Source organism: Morus notabilis, unplaced genomic scaffold (assembly GCF_000414095.1).
Source record: "Morus notabilis unplaced genomic scaffold, ASM41409v2 Scaffold206, whole genome shotgun sequence".
In the NCBI taxonomy this organism is placed as follows: domain Eukaryota; kingdom Viridiplantae; phylum Streptophyta; class Magnoliopsida; order Rosales; family Moraceae; genus Morus; species Morus notabilis.
In genome coordinates, this window is record NW_010365213.1 from 354,210 (window position 1) to 373,910 (window position 19,701).

The 19,701-nt window shown below is 36.9% G+C and overlaps 1 protein-coding gene across 4 annotated transcripts; it reads right to left on the minus strand.

The window, feature by feature from the left end:
* Window positions 1-64: 64 nt before the first annotated feature.
* LOC21404392 (acetyl-CoA carboxylase 1) lies at window positions 65-13,427 on the minus strand. Of its 4 annotated transcripts, none has more exons than XM_024171907.1 (32): window positions 13,109-13,427; window positions 12,008-12,386; window positions 11,423-11,629; window positions 11,133-11,291; window positions 10,922-11,014; window positions 10,723-10,818; window positions 10,333-10,506; window positions 9,902-9,995; window positions 9,606-9,793; window positions 9,435-9,485; window positions 9,276-9,315; window positions 9,027-9,151; window positions 8,809-8,925; window positions 8,638-8,712; window positions 8,497-8,553; window positions 8,262-8,366; window positions 7,796-7,882; window positions 7,499-7,690; window positions 7,237-7,425; window positions 6,910-7,020; window positions 6,736-6,804; window positions 6,440-6,616; window positions 6,257-6,334; window positions 6,014-6,136; window positions 5,231-5,500; window positions 4,802-5,142; window positions 4,236-4,473; window positions 3,772-4,124; window positions 3,469-3,682; window positions 2,879-3,055; window positions 627-2,780; window positions 65-482 (listed from the first exon to the last, which is right to left on the minus strand). In XM_024171907.1, exons 2-32 carry the CDS (start codon window positions 12,353-12,355, stop codon window positions 426-428), a joined length of 6,759 nt encoding a protein of 2,252 aa, XP_024027675.1. In that variant the 5' UTR covers window positions 12,356-12,386; window positions 13,109-13,427; the 3' UTR covers window positions 65-425. The 4 variants fall into 4 exon arrangements, with proteins under 4 accessions (XP_024027675.1, XP_024027672.1, XP_024027674.1 ...); XM_024171904.1 differs by having other exon boundaries at window positions 6,736-6,822; XM_024171906.1 differs by having other exon boundaries at window positions 6,736-6,822; window positions 12,008-12,487.
* Window positions 13,428-19,701: the final 6,274 nt, after the last annotated feature.

A 19,701-nucleotide genomic window follows, 5' to 3' on the forward strand; every position in this document is an offset into this window, starting at 1 on the left:
CTGAATAATTGATAGATTGTTATTCCAAATCGTCAATCCATTTTGTCTATGGTTAATCAAGTAATTACGAATAAAATACCGGCACACATGAAGCTGATACAGGCAGAACTTCATGCTTGACCAACAGGAAATTTGCATGATCAACAAATTACATGGTTCGAACTCTCGTAACTGAATCGCTCATACATTACAAATATACCTCTTTATTTTTACTCCCAAAAAAAGAACAAAATAAAAATAAAATTTACATTTTGGGGAGAGACGGAAACCAGTCCATATAGGATCATCGGCTTCCAAGACTCGAAGCGTTTTCTAATCAATAATCCATATGGCAGGCAAAATGCCTTTCCCTTGTAAAATCTAGTGCGAGGAAGATGAAGAAAAAATAATACGTTTATCAAGGCGCAAGCACCAGTTTCACCAAACTAATTGAGCACCTTCCGTAGTTCTTCAATCAATTGTGAACGGCTGTTGGCGTCCACCTGCATCAGATTACAAAAGAAATTAAATCCATAATCAAAGCAGAAAATGCTAAATAATCAATATTAGTTATTTCACTAGTTAATAATTGCATTACACTTTTCTATTTAAGAAAACATGCTTGAAAATAAGAGATGATGATTTACCTTGCTTAGAAGGGCAGCAAGACCTTGAGGTAGAACTTGCAAATCTGAAGTTGAGGTGCCAATGTTTGATAACTGAAGCAGTACCTTTTGGACCCGCAGTTCCTTTAGTTTATCCTCGTAATTCTGTGGATCACCCTTCCATCTAAAGAAAGCCTCATCATCCAACCAAGCATCTTCTCTGCCTCTCGAAACAACGGAATCTGAAAACCAACTAATGATCAAGTCCCTTGCGGACTTATGTGGCAGCTGGTTTCCGGCAGCCTCTCTTACTGTCTTGATCAACGACTCCTCTGCAATTCTCCGCAGCAGTCTCTTATAGAAGAAAGGCCGAGAGTTGCCCCACTCAAGAACTTCTCTAATTACACCTTTAGCAGCCATCCTCAGGGAGGTGTCGTGCAGTTCTGCGAATTTTGTGGCTATCTGAATGTACACAGGCAAAAGCTGCTTTTCACGGGTTTTTATCTGCTGTTGTAGGGATTCAATCAGCCCGTGTGTGCCACTGCTCCTGGCTTCCTGAAGTTTTGCCTTCAGATTGATCAGCTGTTGGTCAAGCCTGCCCATGCACTCAAGTAGCTCCCTCGTCCTAAATTTGATCTCAATCATCCCTTCTGGCTCAAGGACATTACCCTTAGCAGTTTGATCGGCGTACATTTCAATATGGTCTGAATTAATTCGACTGTCAACGACCACCCATGCCCCACCACGAAGCTCGCCCATCATGGGGATGTATACGAACACTGGTTGGTTGTATGTCCTGAGGTTTTCAACAATGGTTGAACCAGCCTGAAGGATCCCTTCAAAAAGGTCCCTCTGCCCACCTGAAAATCCTCTCCAGTTGGCAAGAATGAAAAGTGGGAGCTCTTCTCTGTTGAAATCTAACAGTGCTTGTGCTGTCTTAGTTGCTGAATCAGGAAACCATACTTGTCCAGCCTGGGGAACAACCCTCTCGTGGGAATCAAGTTGACCCGGATCAGCAGGTATAACTTGCATCACTGTCTGTGTCTCGACAGCAACTATTCCTACAGGTATTCCTCCGAGCTTCGCTCTTCCTGTAACAACAGTTCTTGCCCAGCCTTCTAGTGTCTCCACAAAGCTATCCTTATCAAAAATACCTCCCAACCACTTTCCATTGCCATCCAAAGCGCCAGAAATGGCAGCACGGGGATCACAAGAGTTTTCAGGGAAGTACTCAACAAGCCTTTCTGGAGGATCCAAGGAATGTGAAATGGGAAGGGGACCACCTACATAAGGAGGAACATAGCTAAGCCATTTCAAAATAGCAGATATGCCTTCAAGATCATCAGAAACTGTCAGATGGACGACCCCATTAGTTGCCATAATTTTAGGTCCACCAAGTTGCATGTGGGAGCTGTACACCTCCCGCCCAAGAAGTTTGTTCAAAGCCGAGAAACCAGTTAGAATAATGGGCTGATCAAGCCTCTGTATGCACCGCATCCCTAGTCGAGCAAGATAAGCACCTATTCCAACGGTTCTTCCAGTCACATAAGTCAAGGTAAAGGTTTCCTTATATGCCCTTGAATATGCACTGGCAATGGCCCCACTTCCTGACAAGTTCTCAACCCCTAAACCGTCATCTTTCCCAACAATTGTATCTATAACCCATCTGATTTCTCCACTTGCTAGCTTTAACTCGTGTGCTATCACAGACGATCCAATGCGAGCATAATCCTCAGGGGTTAAATATACATACTGGAAACCACGCTCAGGGCTTAGTTCATCAGACCAACCAACTTTGAAACAGGATTTGATTTCATCAGCTACACCGAGACGGGCACCAGAGTTTGCTGCCAAGTAAATCAACGGCAGTTTCTTCGCACAAGCAAGATCAGTTACAGCAAGGAAGAAAGCATCCTCTCTTGGGCCAAAAGACCCGGCTTTATAGGTCACATCATTCGAAACAATCAAAATTGACCTTCCAGAACGGAACTCGGGAGTTGACATCTCCATAACCCAAGCAACCATACCAACATCATTGAGACCAGGTGCACGCTCTGCAGCAACAAGAGGAGTGCCCCAGGTACCTTTCTGGTCAGCAAATATGAGTTCCGTGACTTTGAGAATAGGTTTGTCTTTGGGTTTTTTGATACTGGGGAATTGAGATGCCCATGATTGTTCCAAGGCCGTCTCAAATGCCTACAAGCAACATCCAAATGTTTCAATGTTTATAGAAAGATAAAGAGAGGGGGGAGAGGGAGAGAGAGAGACACCAGTATCTTTAGCAAAGTGCTTACCAGAGGAAAATCATAGCAGTAAGTGGTGTTGCTCTTCCTGGCCACAAGACGTTTGCGGTCAAGACCTCCCAAAGGCTGATACTGTGCATTCACTGGCACACCATGCAGAGGACCCCGTGTAGAGATTGAACTGTACACCACTTTGTGTTGGCTGGTGTCCTCAAGTTCTCGGTATATCTGAATTTTATGCAAACATATTACAATTATAATCCATCATGGATCTAGGCAGAATAACAATATCATATTACTATAGGCTGTTTACTAATATCTACTATATGACACAATTGGGTATATTCTGTATTTGTTGCCTGCCAGAATACCAATTAATTTGGGACCATCGTCAAAATCAAAGAATAAGAAATGCGGGATTCTGTTTTTTCTTATTGCTACTCGCTAGTTTTCTTCTACTGACTAGTGTAGACCTCTCTAATCACATAATTTTTTAAGTCATTTCTAAATGATCAGGTGACAACAGCTATGGCTCAGAATCACGTTTGTCCGAAAGCAGAGGTACCTCATAAAAGACCAAGTTCAAAGATGTTGCAAGGTGGAAACATTTCATTGCATAAATGTGAAGTACACAAACTTACATGTACAGTGCATGTATGACCAGTCACGTTTGTTACTACAACTCGCCAAGCACCATTTGCCTGTCCAGAAGATGCAATCCAAAGCTTCACTTCCCACTCACAAACACCTAATCTGTGCATCCTTACACCGACTGATACATGAATTTGGCATGCCAGTTCTTCCAAAATCGCTTCAACAGCAGTTTCTTCTAGGCTTGCATCTACATCAACTCTCCTGCCACAATATATTGAGAGGTATGTTACTTAAAAATTCACCGTCTTATTCAAGTCAAGGGGGTAGAAGAAAAATATAGAGATAATTACTTGGGGTAAGGCACAAGATCCTCTATTCGTTGCTCACGTAGGATATAAAGGTACATATGAGCATGGTCAGATTTGAGGGTAGTGTTGTGTGCATTGAGTTCTAATTCCTCCATTGCAGTCATTAAGGACCTCAAAATGCCCTTTGAAGTAAAAGGAAGAGCCCACTGGTTACGTGTCGCTTCCATGTCTAGCCCTTGATAGGCAGTAAACCCTTCATTTGTTGTGGGCTGTCTAACGAGTGTTCTAAGAAACATCCTTTGTGTTGGTAGAGGTTTGTCTGCAACAGTGTACAAGTGCCATTGACGGTCCCTGGATGGGGTATACCGAATGTTCTCATAACCTTTAAGCTTGTCCTGGATATAAATAAAATGAAAAATTCATGTCAATGAACTTCAGTTCAACAATCCACTTAAAAAAAAAAAAAACAAAAAAAAAAAAAACAACTTTTGCTAGAAATAACTAACCAATTCAAGATAAATGGACAGTGGAGGTTCCAAATGACGTAATAGAGGCTCTTCCTCATAATAGAGCTTTTCCGAAGACCAATGAAAGGAGTGCCTCATAGGGGTCCGCCCTTCATCCCTCTGTATGATACAACTAATCACCCCAACACCTGCACCGCGGAGACTGGAGGCCACTTCTTTCTCTTTAACTATTTTTGCTAACTTGTTAATTCTCTCTTGGGCCTGATCTTCATCACCACTGCAAAGCATTAAACGACAATGTTGGTCAGAACATTACACTCGTAGGTTTACTGTCTGATCAACAATCAGATTCTCGTATATTAGGGATAAATTTTTTAAGATAATGTAGAAAACTCTATATTGTTGAGATACTCCTTGGGATTTAGATTCTATAGGAACTCAGATCAGTATGAGCAGGAATACTCGTGTTTTCGAATAATTTGCAAGTCCATGAAATTATAAAGTTTTTACAGTATATATGGTTATAAAGCTCCAATGTTACGGCAAGCGTTTGATTATCTCACAGTTCCATCTTTGAATACAAACAGAAATGGCGGATACAATACCTATCCTGGAGTAGACTCATCTGATTGTTGATACCAACTAATGCAATATGCATCATATTCCCGTAGCTTTCTGGTTGAAGAGATTCATTTGGAGTTGTGTCATTGAGGGCGTGAGCTGTTTCCCTCAGTGCAGCACTAATAATTGCTGGTAAGAATTGGAGAGATTTGATTATCACCATGACTCCCCATTTTCTCTCACTGTGTTTTTCAACCAACGGTTTATCAGATGCTTCAACTTGACTCTCATATTTTCTCTCAATATGCTCTTCCAAGAACTCCCACGAGGCAATGAGGCCAGATCTGTGCCACTGCATTCTAACACTTCCCTTTACCAGATAGGGCTGATGAAACATATAAAGTTAGTGTGGAACTATCTTTAAAAATAAAAATAAAATACAGATAAAAATACAAGGGTTCAGTCCATGATACCTGATATAATCTACGAACGTAAGTCTCCACAACCCGCCTCTGCAGGGTGTGATCAGTATGATCAAACAGACCTACAAGGGCATCTTCAACTGCCAGAGGAGCACTTACAAGATCCTCCATTCGTTCATTGATGGCACTTTTCCTTTTGGGAGTATCCATGCTTTCACCATCCTCAGTAAACATCTCTAATTCTGAAAGACTTCTCGCGATGTTTGAACGAAGTTCACTCAATTTGGTTTGCTCTAGCAGCTGACTTGCCTTCAGTGCCAACTGCAAAAGATACCGACATCAGAACTTGTTTGTGACATTAATAAGGCTATAGCTTGTAGGGAAAGGGAAAAAGAAAAAAACAAAAAAACAAAAAACAAAAAACAAAACAAAAACAAAACAAAACAAAGATGATATCTGCAAGAGAACATGAGGGGGTTGTTTGGTACACATTCTGCTACAGTGTTTTCCTCTCACAAAGAATTTGAATCAAAACCCAAATCATGGTTCAAATACACTTCCCAAACAGGCTCGAGGGAGTTGTTTGGTACACATTCTGCTACAGTGTTTTCCTCTCACAAAGAATTTGAATCAAAACCCAAATCATGGTTCAAATACACTTCCCAAACGGGCTCAAGAAGACTGTGATCCCAAAATTAGTAAGAATATTAGAGACTATCCTCCATGACAGAGTTAACATTAGATTTTTAAAGAACTAAATGGAGAATAATAATAATCACATATGAGAACTATAAATGTTCATCTCAATTCGAGTAATTCAGTTTAATGGCAAACCTCAGAATAATTTGTATGGTTAAGTGCAGAGAACCTAATTAGTTTATCCCTATATGCAGCAGGGTTGGGATAAACCAGTTGTTCCATGAGTCGTAGTATCAGCTTATTCTTACTCTTGACACCCTGCAATCCAAAAATTACAAAGTTCTAACGTAAGATACTTTCATTAAGACTTGAAATAAATAAATAAATAAGAAGATTCAAAAAACTGGAACACGACTAAGCATGTCATGAATTTATTACCTGATGAGAAAGCACGATGTCCACAATCTTCAACAGATCTTTCTTATATTGAAGTCTAAGACGCTCTATTACATCAGCCTGGAAAGAAGAAAAAAGAAAAAATGTATCCCAAATGAATCTGACAAGCAAAATGACAAAACAGAAAAGAAAAACTTCATATTTGTACCATTTGAATCAAGTTACCCGAATGTTGTCACTAAATAATTCTTCAATTGACAAATACTCTTCGAAAAGGGACTGAACAATAATGCGTGCATGACTTTCTCTTCCACCCTCATAAGACTTCGCAAGGCTCATTAAAGGTTCAATAAGCCTTTCTTGGGCTCCTCTTTCTTTATCAGGACAGGAGGACAGGTGAGCCTACCAAAAAAAAAAATGCTCATTTTTTACTTTAGGGAAAAAAAACCAAAAAAAAACAAAAAACAAAAAACAAAAACAAGAGAAAAAACTGAGCTCAAATGAGAAATAAATGCACTTACTTCAAGGATACCCCGCAATAGTTTGGCAGGGAAGTCAACATTTGGAGAGCTTGAAATTGCCTCGAACTCCTTATATTTTGATTCCAACTAATCAAATTAAACCATAGGATGAAATATGAATACCAAGCCACTATTCAAGCATAGAATCAAGATGGGCTGGTGCATTTAATTTACCTCATTCTTTAGATCTTTGGGAAGACGGGTAGCAAGAACAGACAAGCACTCTTGCCATTGAAGGAAAGGGAGTTCAGGACTATCAAGGCAATTGAGCAAGTTTTGAACTACCTGAGGACGGATTTCATGTCAAGCTCTTTGATAAGACAAGTTTAATTCAAAACTTGAGATGGTATTATTATCTACCAAAACCAGAGTCGTATTTCATTGTTTACAAGGTTGTGCCACCCCTACTAAGTTATTAATGTCGATAGCTTGCAGTTTAAAATAGCATTCCAAGTTCATACTTAATTCTTCATGGCGGAAAAACAGAAATAGAATACTCACTTCATCAATGTTATGCTCATAACCTGCAAGAATCATCCGGGTCGCATTTATACTTGCAGCACATTTCTGATGAACTTTACCGGAAATGGCAGTTGGAAGCCCCAAGATAGGGAAGCTCCCATTGAAAGGTTCTGCCTTTCTTACAGCTGAAGGGTCATCTAAATCGAGCCTTGCTATAAGTTCACCAGCCTACAAAAATTATGACCATTAAACATTTATGAAAATATGAATAACTACACATGCTATTTGGAAAATAATTTACCTGCATAGCTTGACCTTCGGACATTCTAAATTGGATAACTCCAGAAGCAGGTGAAAGTAGAGGCATACACATCTTCATAACCTCAACCTCAGCGTATGGTGTGTCAGCATCAACATGAGAACCATCAGAAACCAAATACCTAAGCAGTTTGCATGGCGTCTCTGCTACAAGCTTAGATGGATCGTGGTCATTCTACATGCAAAAAGGGTTTACAATTAGTGCCATCCTGCCGAGCGGATGATTTTTAAAGGAAAATAAAAGGGAAAAACAAGGTGTGGCAGAGGTCAACTGGGGCACCTGAAGCAAGCATGTCCTTCCATCAATGAGAAGGCGAGTTCCAGCTGCTTCTTCCTCTGCATATATCACGTGACTATTTCCATCCAACTGTAAAAAACAGATAAATATACTTCCGTTACAATCTTAAAAATGTAGGACGCATAAAGACTAGCTTTATTTTCAACCCGACTGAATTAACTTCGCTATGGTAAACGCACACAAAATTGGACTCCGTACTAAAGTAACTCCTTGGCCTACTAGTGCTAATTGCAATAAGGTGAGAAAAATGAACAGCAATCTAACATCACAATCCATTTGTTTCTTCATAGCAAGACCGATATTTAAATTTAATATAAAAATAAAAGGAAGAAGAAGAAGAAGTCCAATCCTTCATACCGACATTCAACAGTCCTAGAACAAATAGGAAGTGTAATATACAAGTAAAAGTCGAGTGACAAATGAAGTTCCGTTGAAAGAATGTGCTTGCCTGCATCAGTAAACCTCCATCACGTAAGGTATGTATCTCAGCTTCAATCTCTGACTCATTCATCCTCAATCTATAGCTTCCCGGTCCCCCACGTACCACGTCAATCTAGGAACAGGTTTCCACATTTTTGGCAATGTATGTCAGTCAATAAACATGACGATGGCGAATCCCCAAAAATCTTGGACAAGTTCAGAATAAAAGTTTTATAGCTTACTGCTATCATTTAAGTACATACCGTGTATTTGCTTCCTTCAATGTTCAAGGACACTTGTGAGTGGACGAGGGATATGTGCTGCAATCAAGGTTGAAAAATTTGAGAAAATAATATACACATATATGAGCTTGTATCTATGTGCAGAGTTTTGTTCTACAATACCTTGGGTGGTATTTGCCCCTTTTCGAGATAACCCACATAATCCGAAACCATTGCTGCGCTACTAGCAGACGCTTTCTGAAATGACATTACAAAAAAAAAAAAAAAAAAGTCAGGTGACTTTAAACATAAAACATGGAAAGATCATCTAATTATGATGGAATATTTGCTTACATATAAAGCCCCCGCAACAACTGACAAATACCAAGGTGGCCTTTCTGCTCTCACTCGCATGGCTATTCTGCTGTCCAACCAACCAGTATGGATTTTGTTTTCTCTGTAGTCTACAGCCTGCATTAACATTTGTTTTTGTATTAGTTGGGTTCTTGCAACTCTTTTTCTTATTTTCATTTACTAAAAGAAAATGTATTGTGAATCAGTGGGGATATTACATGTAAGAGATCAATTGTGTAGTCAACGTTGGTACGGATTTCTCCTCGAATTTGAATTTCCTTCAGCCCAAGAACCATATTTGCAATAGCCAGAGCTCTAGACTCGCCAAATGCAAAAACATGTCCTGAAGAACGATAAAAGACTTAGAGGCACGTACTTACACAAAGGTGATTTCAACAAGTAGTCATAACATTTAGACAGCTAAAAGATTCAAAGAACTAGCAGGAGCTCCAGTAGTTAACACTCACCGAACTGAGAATCTGAGAATTCATGAATCCCTCCTCCAGACTGCAAATCAAAATGGTAATTAGAATTTATTTGAAGAATTCAAAGTATTAGGCTTTTCTTTTTCCTTTCTTTTAGGAGAGAGAATTTGACTTTAATACTAAAAATCAATTTAGAGTTACCTTAACAGAGAAGTATGCCCAAACATTTGGCTTGCTTTTAAAACTCAACTCCTGTATATGGGTGATGTAATTCAACATAAGTTCACAATAATTCCTCTTTTTCTTGAAAAATAAATAAATAAATAAAGGATAAAAGACAAGAGAAAGTGTAGATGAATATGAATAACTAACCTGTACTTTCCCACTAGTAGGTTTGAAACCGTCATCTGGGTCCTCACTTGTTACACGCACAGCAACACAATGACCTTTTGGCCTAGTAGATTCTGCCTTGTCAAAATCGAATGGGGTGGCAAGAATTGAGGTCTTTCTCCAAGAATCATATCCAGCACCATGTTCCTTTCCATAAAACCGTCTTATTTCTGTTTGAATCAGTCAATTAAGAAAGAATATAAGATTCCAAAATTTATAGTGTATAAAAAAATAAAAATAAAAATAAAAATAAAGCCAATAATTTTGCCAAGATATACCAGGAATTTGCCAGAGAGGGATGCCCATCCCAACTGCAACCTGGGCTGCTGGAAGATTTACTTCAGCAATCCACTCAGTAACAGGGTGCTCCACCTAGATCAAATTCATTCAAGAACATTTAGTTGCATTGCACCCAACAAATAGCTAGTCAGAGAAATGAAATACTATCATATCCAACAATGGAAGCCAACACAGCTAGTTGCTGCCTTTATCTCAAAACTATATATGCTACTTATTCCTTTTTAAAAGTTGCAGAAAAAGCTAAACTGCTAGGTTTCGGAAAGCAACATGTGACAAGCACATTTTTCTTTGATTGACAATAGAAGATCAGAGACATACTCGACAAAGGTTATCTTACAATTTCAACAAGTAATAACTAAACTGAGGGATACATGGACAAACTTTAAGTTTGAAAGTCACTCTAGTGTACCTGTAATCGAGGGTTGAGCTCTAAGAAATAGTAGTCGCCAGTATCCATACTGTATAGATACTCAACAGTAGCTGCTCCAACATAGTTAACACATTTAGCCAACCTTCGAGCAGCCTGCTCCAACTTTTTCACCGTCTCTAGAGGAGCTACAGTTATTGGACCCTCTTCAATAATCTGTACAATATAGATGAGCAGATCAGATCCTCAAGTCAAAATACCTCTGGTAGAAAATACAATGCTCTTACAAGTTTCAGAAAAAGAAAATACAAAAATGAGCCCAAAAAAAACAGTACCCAATAGCCCTTGAAGCTATAATAGCAAAGATAAAGATAGGAAATGTCGTTTCCCAAAACACGCCATGCAAGTTTCCCACTTCAAAAAAGAGCATACCTTCTGATGTCGTCTTTGAATACTACAATCACGACTATGCAAAGCTGCAACATTTCCATATTGATCACATAACAACTGGACTTCGAGATGTCGGCTCTACAGAAGAATATTGAAGAAAATAAGAGGTCAATTATCAAAATGGCATAAGAAAGATAAACACCAGAAGTTTTATCATCCAGAAAATGCAGCGAGGCCCAACCTGGGATGCGACCTTCATTATAAATATTGGAGAACCAGGAACTTCACCCTGAACTTGCTTGAACAGGGCCCTAACTTCGTCATCATTGTGGACCTGAAAAGTTCAAATGGGAGTATGTTTAACATGATTAACTAAACCTAGCTTTTTAGATAAGTTTAGTTTGAGAAATAAATTGCCAGAGAAGTGCAACATTCATCTGCAGAAAACAAACCTTTCTTATGCCTTTACCGCCGCCACCCCATGATGCCTTGATCATTGCAGGGTAACCAACAACTTGACAACTAGCAATTGCTTCTTCTGTTGTATAAACACATGCTTCCCTGTATATTTCATCTGGGATTGTAACGCAACTTTCTGGAGGAATTTTCACCTGGAAGATTAAAATCTTTTTTTATCAGAAATACCTGGAAGATTAAAATTGTAAGAATGTTTTATGCAGAATGGCCCCACCAAAGAAATCAAAAGAAAAATCAGGCATTATTTTTTAGAACCAAATCTTACATGAGAGCCACTCCATGGAAGGGTGGGAACTTCTGCTGCTTGAGCAATTAATGATGAACCAATTTTATCTCCTAATGCAGCCATAGACGTAGCTGGCGGCCCTAAGAATACTATTCCTCTTGCATTTAGTGCATCAGGAAGCTCGGGGTTCTCGGATGCATGGCCCCAACCAGGCCAAACTGCATCAACATGTGTTATCTCTGCCATCTGGATAACAAATAACAGCATTCTAATAAGAGATACAAGGACAATACAATGTCATGGTACATAATCGAATTAACAACCACCAGACTTTGAATAGAGCTAAAACAAGATACCTATTGTCAGTCATATCAGGACAGTAAAGATATGCCTGCCATTTTCAGGAATCAATTTTGTCATTATGCTCGGAAAAATTAATAATGTTAGGTTGATAGGTTCTCATACTAGGATTTCGTATTTGTTATAAAATTTACTAGGAATATATTTCTAATCATTCCTTCTCATTTTGACTAAAAAGTTGCAGTTGTAAACCATATAGTTGCACGTTGGACAGAAATAAAGGAAGAACATGAAAGTACAAGGTGTAAATATTAGTAAACACACCTCAACAATGAGCTGTACGTTGGCATAATTATTATTGTTAGTCCCACCAGGAACTTCAACAAACTGATCAGCAATTCTAATGTGTTCCGCATTGATTCTCATGTCCTCTGATGTGGCCATGGCCACCAACAAGATTGCCTTCTCCGTGCCAAACGTCTCATAAGCCCACGTTCTCACACTACGCATAAACTTTACGGCTGCCATACCATTGTTTGCGATCAAAATACTATGGATTGGCTTCTCGCCACCAAGAGCATTGCAGAATTCATCAACTTCAGATATAGCAGCAGGATGCCTGATCGAAGCTATCCCATTTATGTATCCGTTTCCATGCCCGATGCCAGCCATTGCCGAATTCTTTTGGGCTTCTAAAATAATACTGCAATGTAAGAATTGCTTGATCAACAGCTCTGGGATTAAATAGTGAACGAGAGAGAGGAGAATTTTTGGTCCTCACTCATTCTACTTTTCAACAAACTTCTGCTGCACATATAAGTACACAAAAGTTGCTGTAATATTGAACTAAGGTTGCGTTTGGTTTCACATAATAATAGTTGACACAAAAATATAATTCCATGCCGTCATAAACTCTTCCTTAACCATAAACCTTTTCTAGTGATCACTACCGGAGCAGGGGAAAGAAGTGTAACTTGTTAATATATATATATATATATATATATAGTTCCTTCTCAATCAAATTTTGATAAAAGTACAACCAAACGCAGCATCAAGGTGAAGTTCTCAGATGCAAAATATCACACAAGCATCGTTAGCAACGAAAAAGGCACCACTGCCCAAAAGCAGCATCAACAAAACGTACCGTTTACACCATCATCATAAAAACTTTACAACAAAAAAAAAAAGGTGATTACAAAAAAAGAAAATAAAAGAAAGGAATTTCCAATCCTACTCAGAAGTGCAAAACTAGTACAAACAATGAGTATACAAACAATGAGTAGACAAGTTCCCTAAGCTATGAGAAACGCTTAACATCCAAGAAAAACAAATGCCCAAATCACCAAAACAGAAGTTAAACAAAACTACCCACAATAGAATTGCAGAAACAAGACTTTGACCAATAATTAGAAATGGGTCACATACCTTGAGATAAGAAGATATATCTAAAAAAAAAGGAATTGAAATCTAAGAAGGCTTTCTTAATCGAATTCCTTCAAACTGGTATTGTGGGTATGAATCATTTCGAGTCAAAAGCCGGAAGAGAAGAGCGTGAATGTGATCATGCACACAAATCTTAGGGGAAAGCTCTATTTAGTTATTAAGGAATTGCAGAGAAGTAGGTGTGAGTTTTGGTTATAAGAGAAGACCAAGTTTTTAACGGCTTTAATGAGATTTGCACGTGCCACCACCTTCCCCCTTCCTTCCTTCCACACCACCCCCGTCCTCTCTTTTTTTTTTTTTTTTTTTTTTTTTTTTTTTTTTTTTTTTTTTGCTTCTGTTTGTAGTTTTAGGAGTAGCAGCCATCTACCCCACTCTCTCTCTCTTCATTTTGTCCCTTTCTCTCTTAAAAAAAAAAAAAAACTGTTCAAAGAACATGGGAGGAGAGGAGGTCTAATTAGTAATTGCCAAAATTTTTATTTTTTATTTTTTGTCGTTAAAAGCATACTTCCACTCGCTTTCTTCCTAAATTCCCATTTTGGGTAATCTAATTTTTTATTTTTTTATCCTTATGGTAATCATTTTCAGTATCTTTTGATTTTTCTTTTATCCTTTTTGATAACATTTCATTATCTTTTGATAACATAATGAAGGAACCAAGTTTGTGGCCTTGCCTTGACTATGAGTTGGGTGCTGTAGTCCACCAACCCTTCCCCTCACGATTTTGATGGTCAATATATAAATGCTGCCTTCAAAATTGTCATACTTCTTGTTTTTTTCTCATACACTTGTCATCATACTTATTGTTACACAAAAATATAAATTGATTTACTCTCAACAAATAGTATGAATTTACGTATTAGGATATTTATGAAAAATATCATATTAATAAATAGACGTTATTAGATTGTTATATTTTTTAATTTAATATAACTTTGATGTGATATGAGAGAGCTTTTCTTCATACCTTACTCTGTAAATTTTTTTTTACATTTACAACCCCGTTCAGTGCGTCGATTTGAGTTTTTAATTCAAGTTGAGATATGATTTTATGTGAGTGCTTTTAACTGTAGCAGAAAAAGTTAAATGTGACTTTTTATAAGAGTTTTTAACTATAGTAAAATTAGAATTAAAAACTCGAATTGATAAAATAAACTAGGCCTACATTTATATTCGTGTCTATAAGCGAAAAACAAGGTAACAAATGTTTTTAGTGATTAATGGAAAAGGAAAGAGTAGGGACAAAAATTTATTTGTTTTTGGTTTCTTAAAAAGTCCAACAATGCATTTATAGGTGGATTTTGATTAGTGGTATTAATTTTGGCATGATGGAGTCGGATTATGGTTGGGAGTTAGGTCTGTCCACGCCATCCTTTTTATTTTATTTTATTGAAATATGTCCACGCCATCCTTGCCCATCTCTTTCGTTGTCTAAGTGTCTGTCTTTTATTGTAAATTTATAATTAGTAGGGGAAATTGGATCATGGAAGACTCGCTTAGATCATCAATTTATGCTACTTGGAGATACATATAATTAAAGCCTTTTTGTTTCCAATATCTAATAGTCATGCTTAGATTGGATGATCAAGTTTGAGCCCTTAAAGGAAGCAATATATGGTTTAAGAAATCATGATTTATAATCTCATTCTTTTGCAACTTCTATATGTGTTGGTTGTGTTTTAGATGTCCGTCCTACTTTGGAGCTACCAAACATAACATAGCCTTTACAGCCTTAATTAAGCAAAAATGATTCATAGCTTTCTGATCTCATTCTATACTTCCCATTTCTATTGACATGAAAAGTTAGTGAATATGCAAAATGCACCCTTTGTCAAGCAGGGTTCTTTTTTAATCTAAAAAGAAAAAACAATTTGAAAAATTCTACGATAACACATTGCTTTGCCCCACTAGAGCAAGATCTTATTAGATGTTTAATTAAATTTTAACGGCATAATTAGTGAGAATTATAAAAGTATTATCACTTATAGATCAGGCTATCAAAATAATCAAATGGTGAAAAAAAACTTACCATGTTAGAGCGAACCTTATATGTGAAAAGATTTATACTTGCTTTGAAAGACAAATGTCTTTGCCTAAAGGAATCACATCCATTTAGAAGAACGTTTTAGCCAAACAAAAGCAAGATGTTTCCTCGATCCTGTTATTCCCAATTTTGTTTGTGAAGATGTTAGTTACAGTTAAAATGGTGCCTACAAGATCATTCCATTTATCATTTTATCTCACCTCCTTTTTTGCTCGATTCATAATCAGCATTCAAAACAAAAACAAAAACAAAAACAAAGCAACCACACTTCTAATTACAGCAAATACACTTCTTTGTCACTACATCAAAACAGTTTTTCAAATACAACGATCAACAGGGCTTGCCAAAATATCTTAGGAGGTAGGTGAGAGACTATTCAAATTTAACCTCCAATAAGAAGCAAAACAGTGCTTTGTGCACCAATTCAATTCTTGGCATCAACATGTAACACATGCATAGTTTGTTCTTTCTGCTCAGAACTAACTTCCAAATAAAAAGGAAAAGTAAAATCTATTTTGGGTTCTGTACAAGTTAATGAACATACAATTCCATTGGACAACCATATTTTTGTCATCCACTAAAATTAGAATAGTGGCACGTGTTTGGAGCATGGTGCTTTGGCGAAAAGTTATATGTAAGGAGTTTTGAGTCAATTTATACGTTTCCTTTTTCAACTTTTTAGTACCAGATAGATGGCGTTAGAAAAAGTTGGCGCATCTGCCATCCAGCTAACTGATATATTCAGATGTACCGTATAGAAATCTACCAATAATTATAAAACCAGTCATATTTTTATAGAGTTTTGTTAGGAGACGGGTTTAAAATCGTGTTTAATTTAGTTTATAGATTAGAATCACGTAATTTAAATTATTTTTAATTTATGTATATTTTTTATAAGAAAAAATATTATAATAAATCATGAATTATAATTCAAATTATAATTTAAATCCTGCAACTAAACAACTTTTAATTTTCTTTTCATACTCTGTTACAAAAATTCTCCAAACATGTGTGATATCCTACTACTCAAAGCTATAATTACGTACGTACCCAAAAAGGAAAAAAGAAAAAGAAAAATGGAATGAGAGCCAAAAACAAACAAAAAAGCTTGTGACCAGAGAAGGGTCAGATAAAACTGTATTGGACTTGTATAGGAATGCGTGGCTGTAGATATTAGCCGTTTCGAGACTCCAGCAACTCCAAAAATCTCCCTCAATTTATTGAACTTTGACGTGTGCGGTCTAAAATGGCTTGTAATTTTAAAAGGAATTGCAAAAGGAATATGTACTGCGCTACCTAACACCAACACGTAGTCACCCACTTTTAAATTGGAAGACTTTAAGGTGGAATTCTCTTCATCATTTCATTTTCAAGACTACAATAGCACAATGACGTTTTTTTTGTTTTTGTTTTTTGTTTTTTCCTTTTATTAATTTTGAGCCTTGTAGTTAACTAAGATTTACTTTAATCTTGGTCCGATAGTGTTTGGTAATCATTTAGCGTTGAAAAGAGGTGAAGGATCATGCCATACATATCCAATCATTATATATTTTTTGTTGCTCCTTTTGCAGCCAGCCTTTGTTGACTGGTAGGCGTGATCTAAGCATGATATTAATTGAGCGCAATGAGATTAGTAAACTCCAATATGCCTTCTTGGAACGCACCATTAACGCTCAAACTGCACGGTGCGCCTGGACTTATACTGAAAGCTTATTTAGTTTGTTAAAATTTTAATTTAAATTGAGATGTGATTTTATGTGAAAATTTTAGATTGTAATAAAAAAATTAAATGTGATTATTTTTAAGAATTTTTTACTGTAACAAAATTTAAATTCTAAACTCGAATCGGTGAAATGAACGAGACCTAAATTTCTTAATCAATATATACAGGAATATGTCCGTGTGATTGATATATTATATAAACATATACACATATATAACTCCCTCAGATAAGTAGATAGAGAGTGAAGAAAACAATGTTAATGCTAATGCTGCTACCAACCGATTTACGTTCAACTAATAAAAAATATTGAAAATGAATGTTATGTCGTTTTAACCTATAATAAAAATGACATGTCGTTAATTGTTGAACAAGAACTATGTAAAAAAAATAAAATAAAATAAAAACACGTTACTTTTTTTTTCATAAAATTTAAAATTTACACGTTACTTTCTCTTAAAAAAAAAAAAAAAGTTTCTTTCCGAACAGAAAAGGAGATGCCGTACAAAGCACACTTTTTTCAAATTCTGGGCTAAACCCATATCTCATTTGCTCGACATGCAAAATCTAAAAGAAGAATAGAAGACGTGGCCTAAAACAGATCTGTCACTTTTTCGTTCAACAAGAGATGAACGTCAACGGTTATCGCAAAACAAAAAAGTAGATATACATGATATATAAAATCGTACTCGAATAATATGATATGTCGTTTATCAGGAGAACATCCTATCTATAACCTATATGTCGTTTATTGCTTGATTTAAAAAACACAACAACAACAACATAAAATAGGAAATGGCCATTCATTTTTGTTCACACATAAAACGACATGTCGCTTTTTTTATCCACACCTAAAACGACATGTCGTCCCTTACTTGGTATACAAAAAACGATAAAGTGACTGATACTCATGAACACTTAACACTCTTTTTCCTACAAAATAAAAGACCACGTCGTTTACATGATGTCCCTGGCTAACAGTGAAAGGAAACGACATTTTGTTTGTCCATTTCCTTTTTATTTATTTTTTCTAAATATGTCATTTATTAGTTGAATAGCATAGTAGGTAGATCAGCACGCTGTTTGATTTGTTTCTATTGTATAACTACACTGCTATTATTCTACCCAAAAAAAAAAGAACACTGCTATACTACTAAAGAATATGCAATCGGATCCTTATATTCCTCGATCTATTCCATTCTTTTCACATTTTACAAGTTGGTTTGTCACAAACTTGGAAATTGGAATGATCATAAATCAGAAATCATCTAAAGGACCCCGCCCATGTATTCAGACTGGATAAAAGTTATGTGCCCGTTTGTTTTCGTTTTTAAAAATGTTTTTTGAGGATAAAAAATGAAAACGGACAGATAAAACGCGTTTGGTGTAATAATTTTCTAAAAATTAAAAATAAAAACGTTTTTGTCTTTTTCTGAAAACGAATTAAGACCGTTTTCATTTTCTCCGTTTTCCTTTTCTCTCTTCTCTTTGAATTTTTTTTCTGCCCTTGACTAGTGTGAACTCTTCGAGGATAAAAAATGAAAACGGACTGATCTCTTTCTCTCTTCTTCCCATCTATCCCCCACGGTCCTCTCTCTCTCTTCCCTAATCTTCAGACATCTCTCTCTTTTGCTCTGGCTCTCTTCTCCGATCTCTCTCTCTCTCTCCTCTCCCCACGTTTCTCTCTCTTCCCCGAACTCAGGACGTTGTTCTCAGACTCGTGACTCCGATCTCACGAGGGAAGATGAAGACATTGATTGGGAGTACTCATATCTGGTTCTCGTCAGAGTTTTTGATCTCGCCGATCTCCGATCTCGCGAGTGAAGACAAAGAAGCCGATCTCGTCGCTGTTGTTTTTGCTCCTTCTCCCTCCTCTAAATCGCACAGGAGAACCGGCGAACTCGACTCAATTATCATCCACACCGTGAAGGCTCTCGCCGTGCTCTCTCTCTCCTCCCTCCGCTCTGTTCTCTCTCGAATATCTGCATCAAATCCGATGTGGATGACGACAGCTAGTGGTTCGTACTCCACTGAAGATTGTCGCGAGTCGGAGATGTGCAAGTTTTCACAGATTCACGCTCGCAGAGGTGGCAGCGCGATTCCCTGGGCTCGCCAGAGCTTGGCCGTGAAGTTGGCAGCGAGTTTGCCTGGCTCGCCAGAGCTGGGATGTGGAGGTGGCGGCAGCGAATCTAATTTGCAGAGATGGAGGGAGCAAGTTTTTGGCAGTTTTTTTGTTATCATATCTGATTTGCAGGTTTTTTGTTCGTTTGGTCCTGGGTTGTGATATTATCTTGATTTGAGTTTGTGATTTTTGTTGATCTAATAATATATTAATATTATTATTTATTTAATATATTTTAATTTTAAATATTATTATATATTTTTAAAAATTAAACCACCAAACACAATTTCAGTTTTTTTTTTAAACTAAAATCAATCTTAGAATAAAATTACCAAACGCATTTTTAGAAATGATTCCAAAATGAAAATGAAAACATTTTTATTTTCATTTTCATACAAAAAAAACAAAAACGTTTTGGAGCGAATTCCAAATGCACCCGACACCCAAAAAGCTATATTGCATGATATCTTTCATTATTTTCCAATGTCTTACCTTTAGTCACCAAGATTATAGCAACCTAATATGTCTTCCTTCGTTTTTTATTCTTCAGGGGAAAACAGAAGGTTGGGACTATATAGACACGAATTTTAAGGAAAAATAAAACAAATATTCCTAGCTTAGTATTATTAATATCCTTTTATTAGTCAAATATTATATGAGTTAAATGAGTATTAATCAAGAGTAATAGGTTA

Excerpts from the sequence above, each read along its gene's own strand:
- LOC21404392 (XM_024171904.1), bottom strand. The coding sequence starts at position 12,355 with ATGGCTGGCATCGGGCATGGAAACGGATACATAAATGGGATAGCTTCG. Across the intron at positions 9,794-9,901 it reads CCCTCTCTGGCAAATTCCTG|AAATAAGACGGTTTTATGGA; the intron begins GTATATCTTGGC and ends TGATTCAAACAG. Across the intron at positions 8,554-8,637 it reads AGGGGCAAATACCACCCAAG|CACATATCCCTCGTCCACTC; the intron begins GTATTGTAGAAC and ends CCTTGATTGCAG.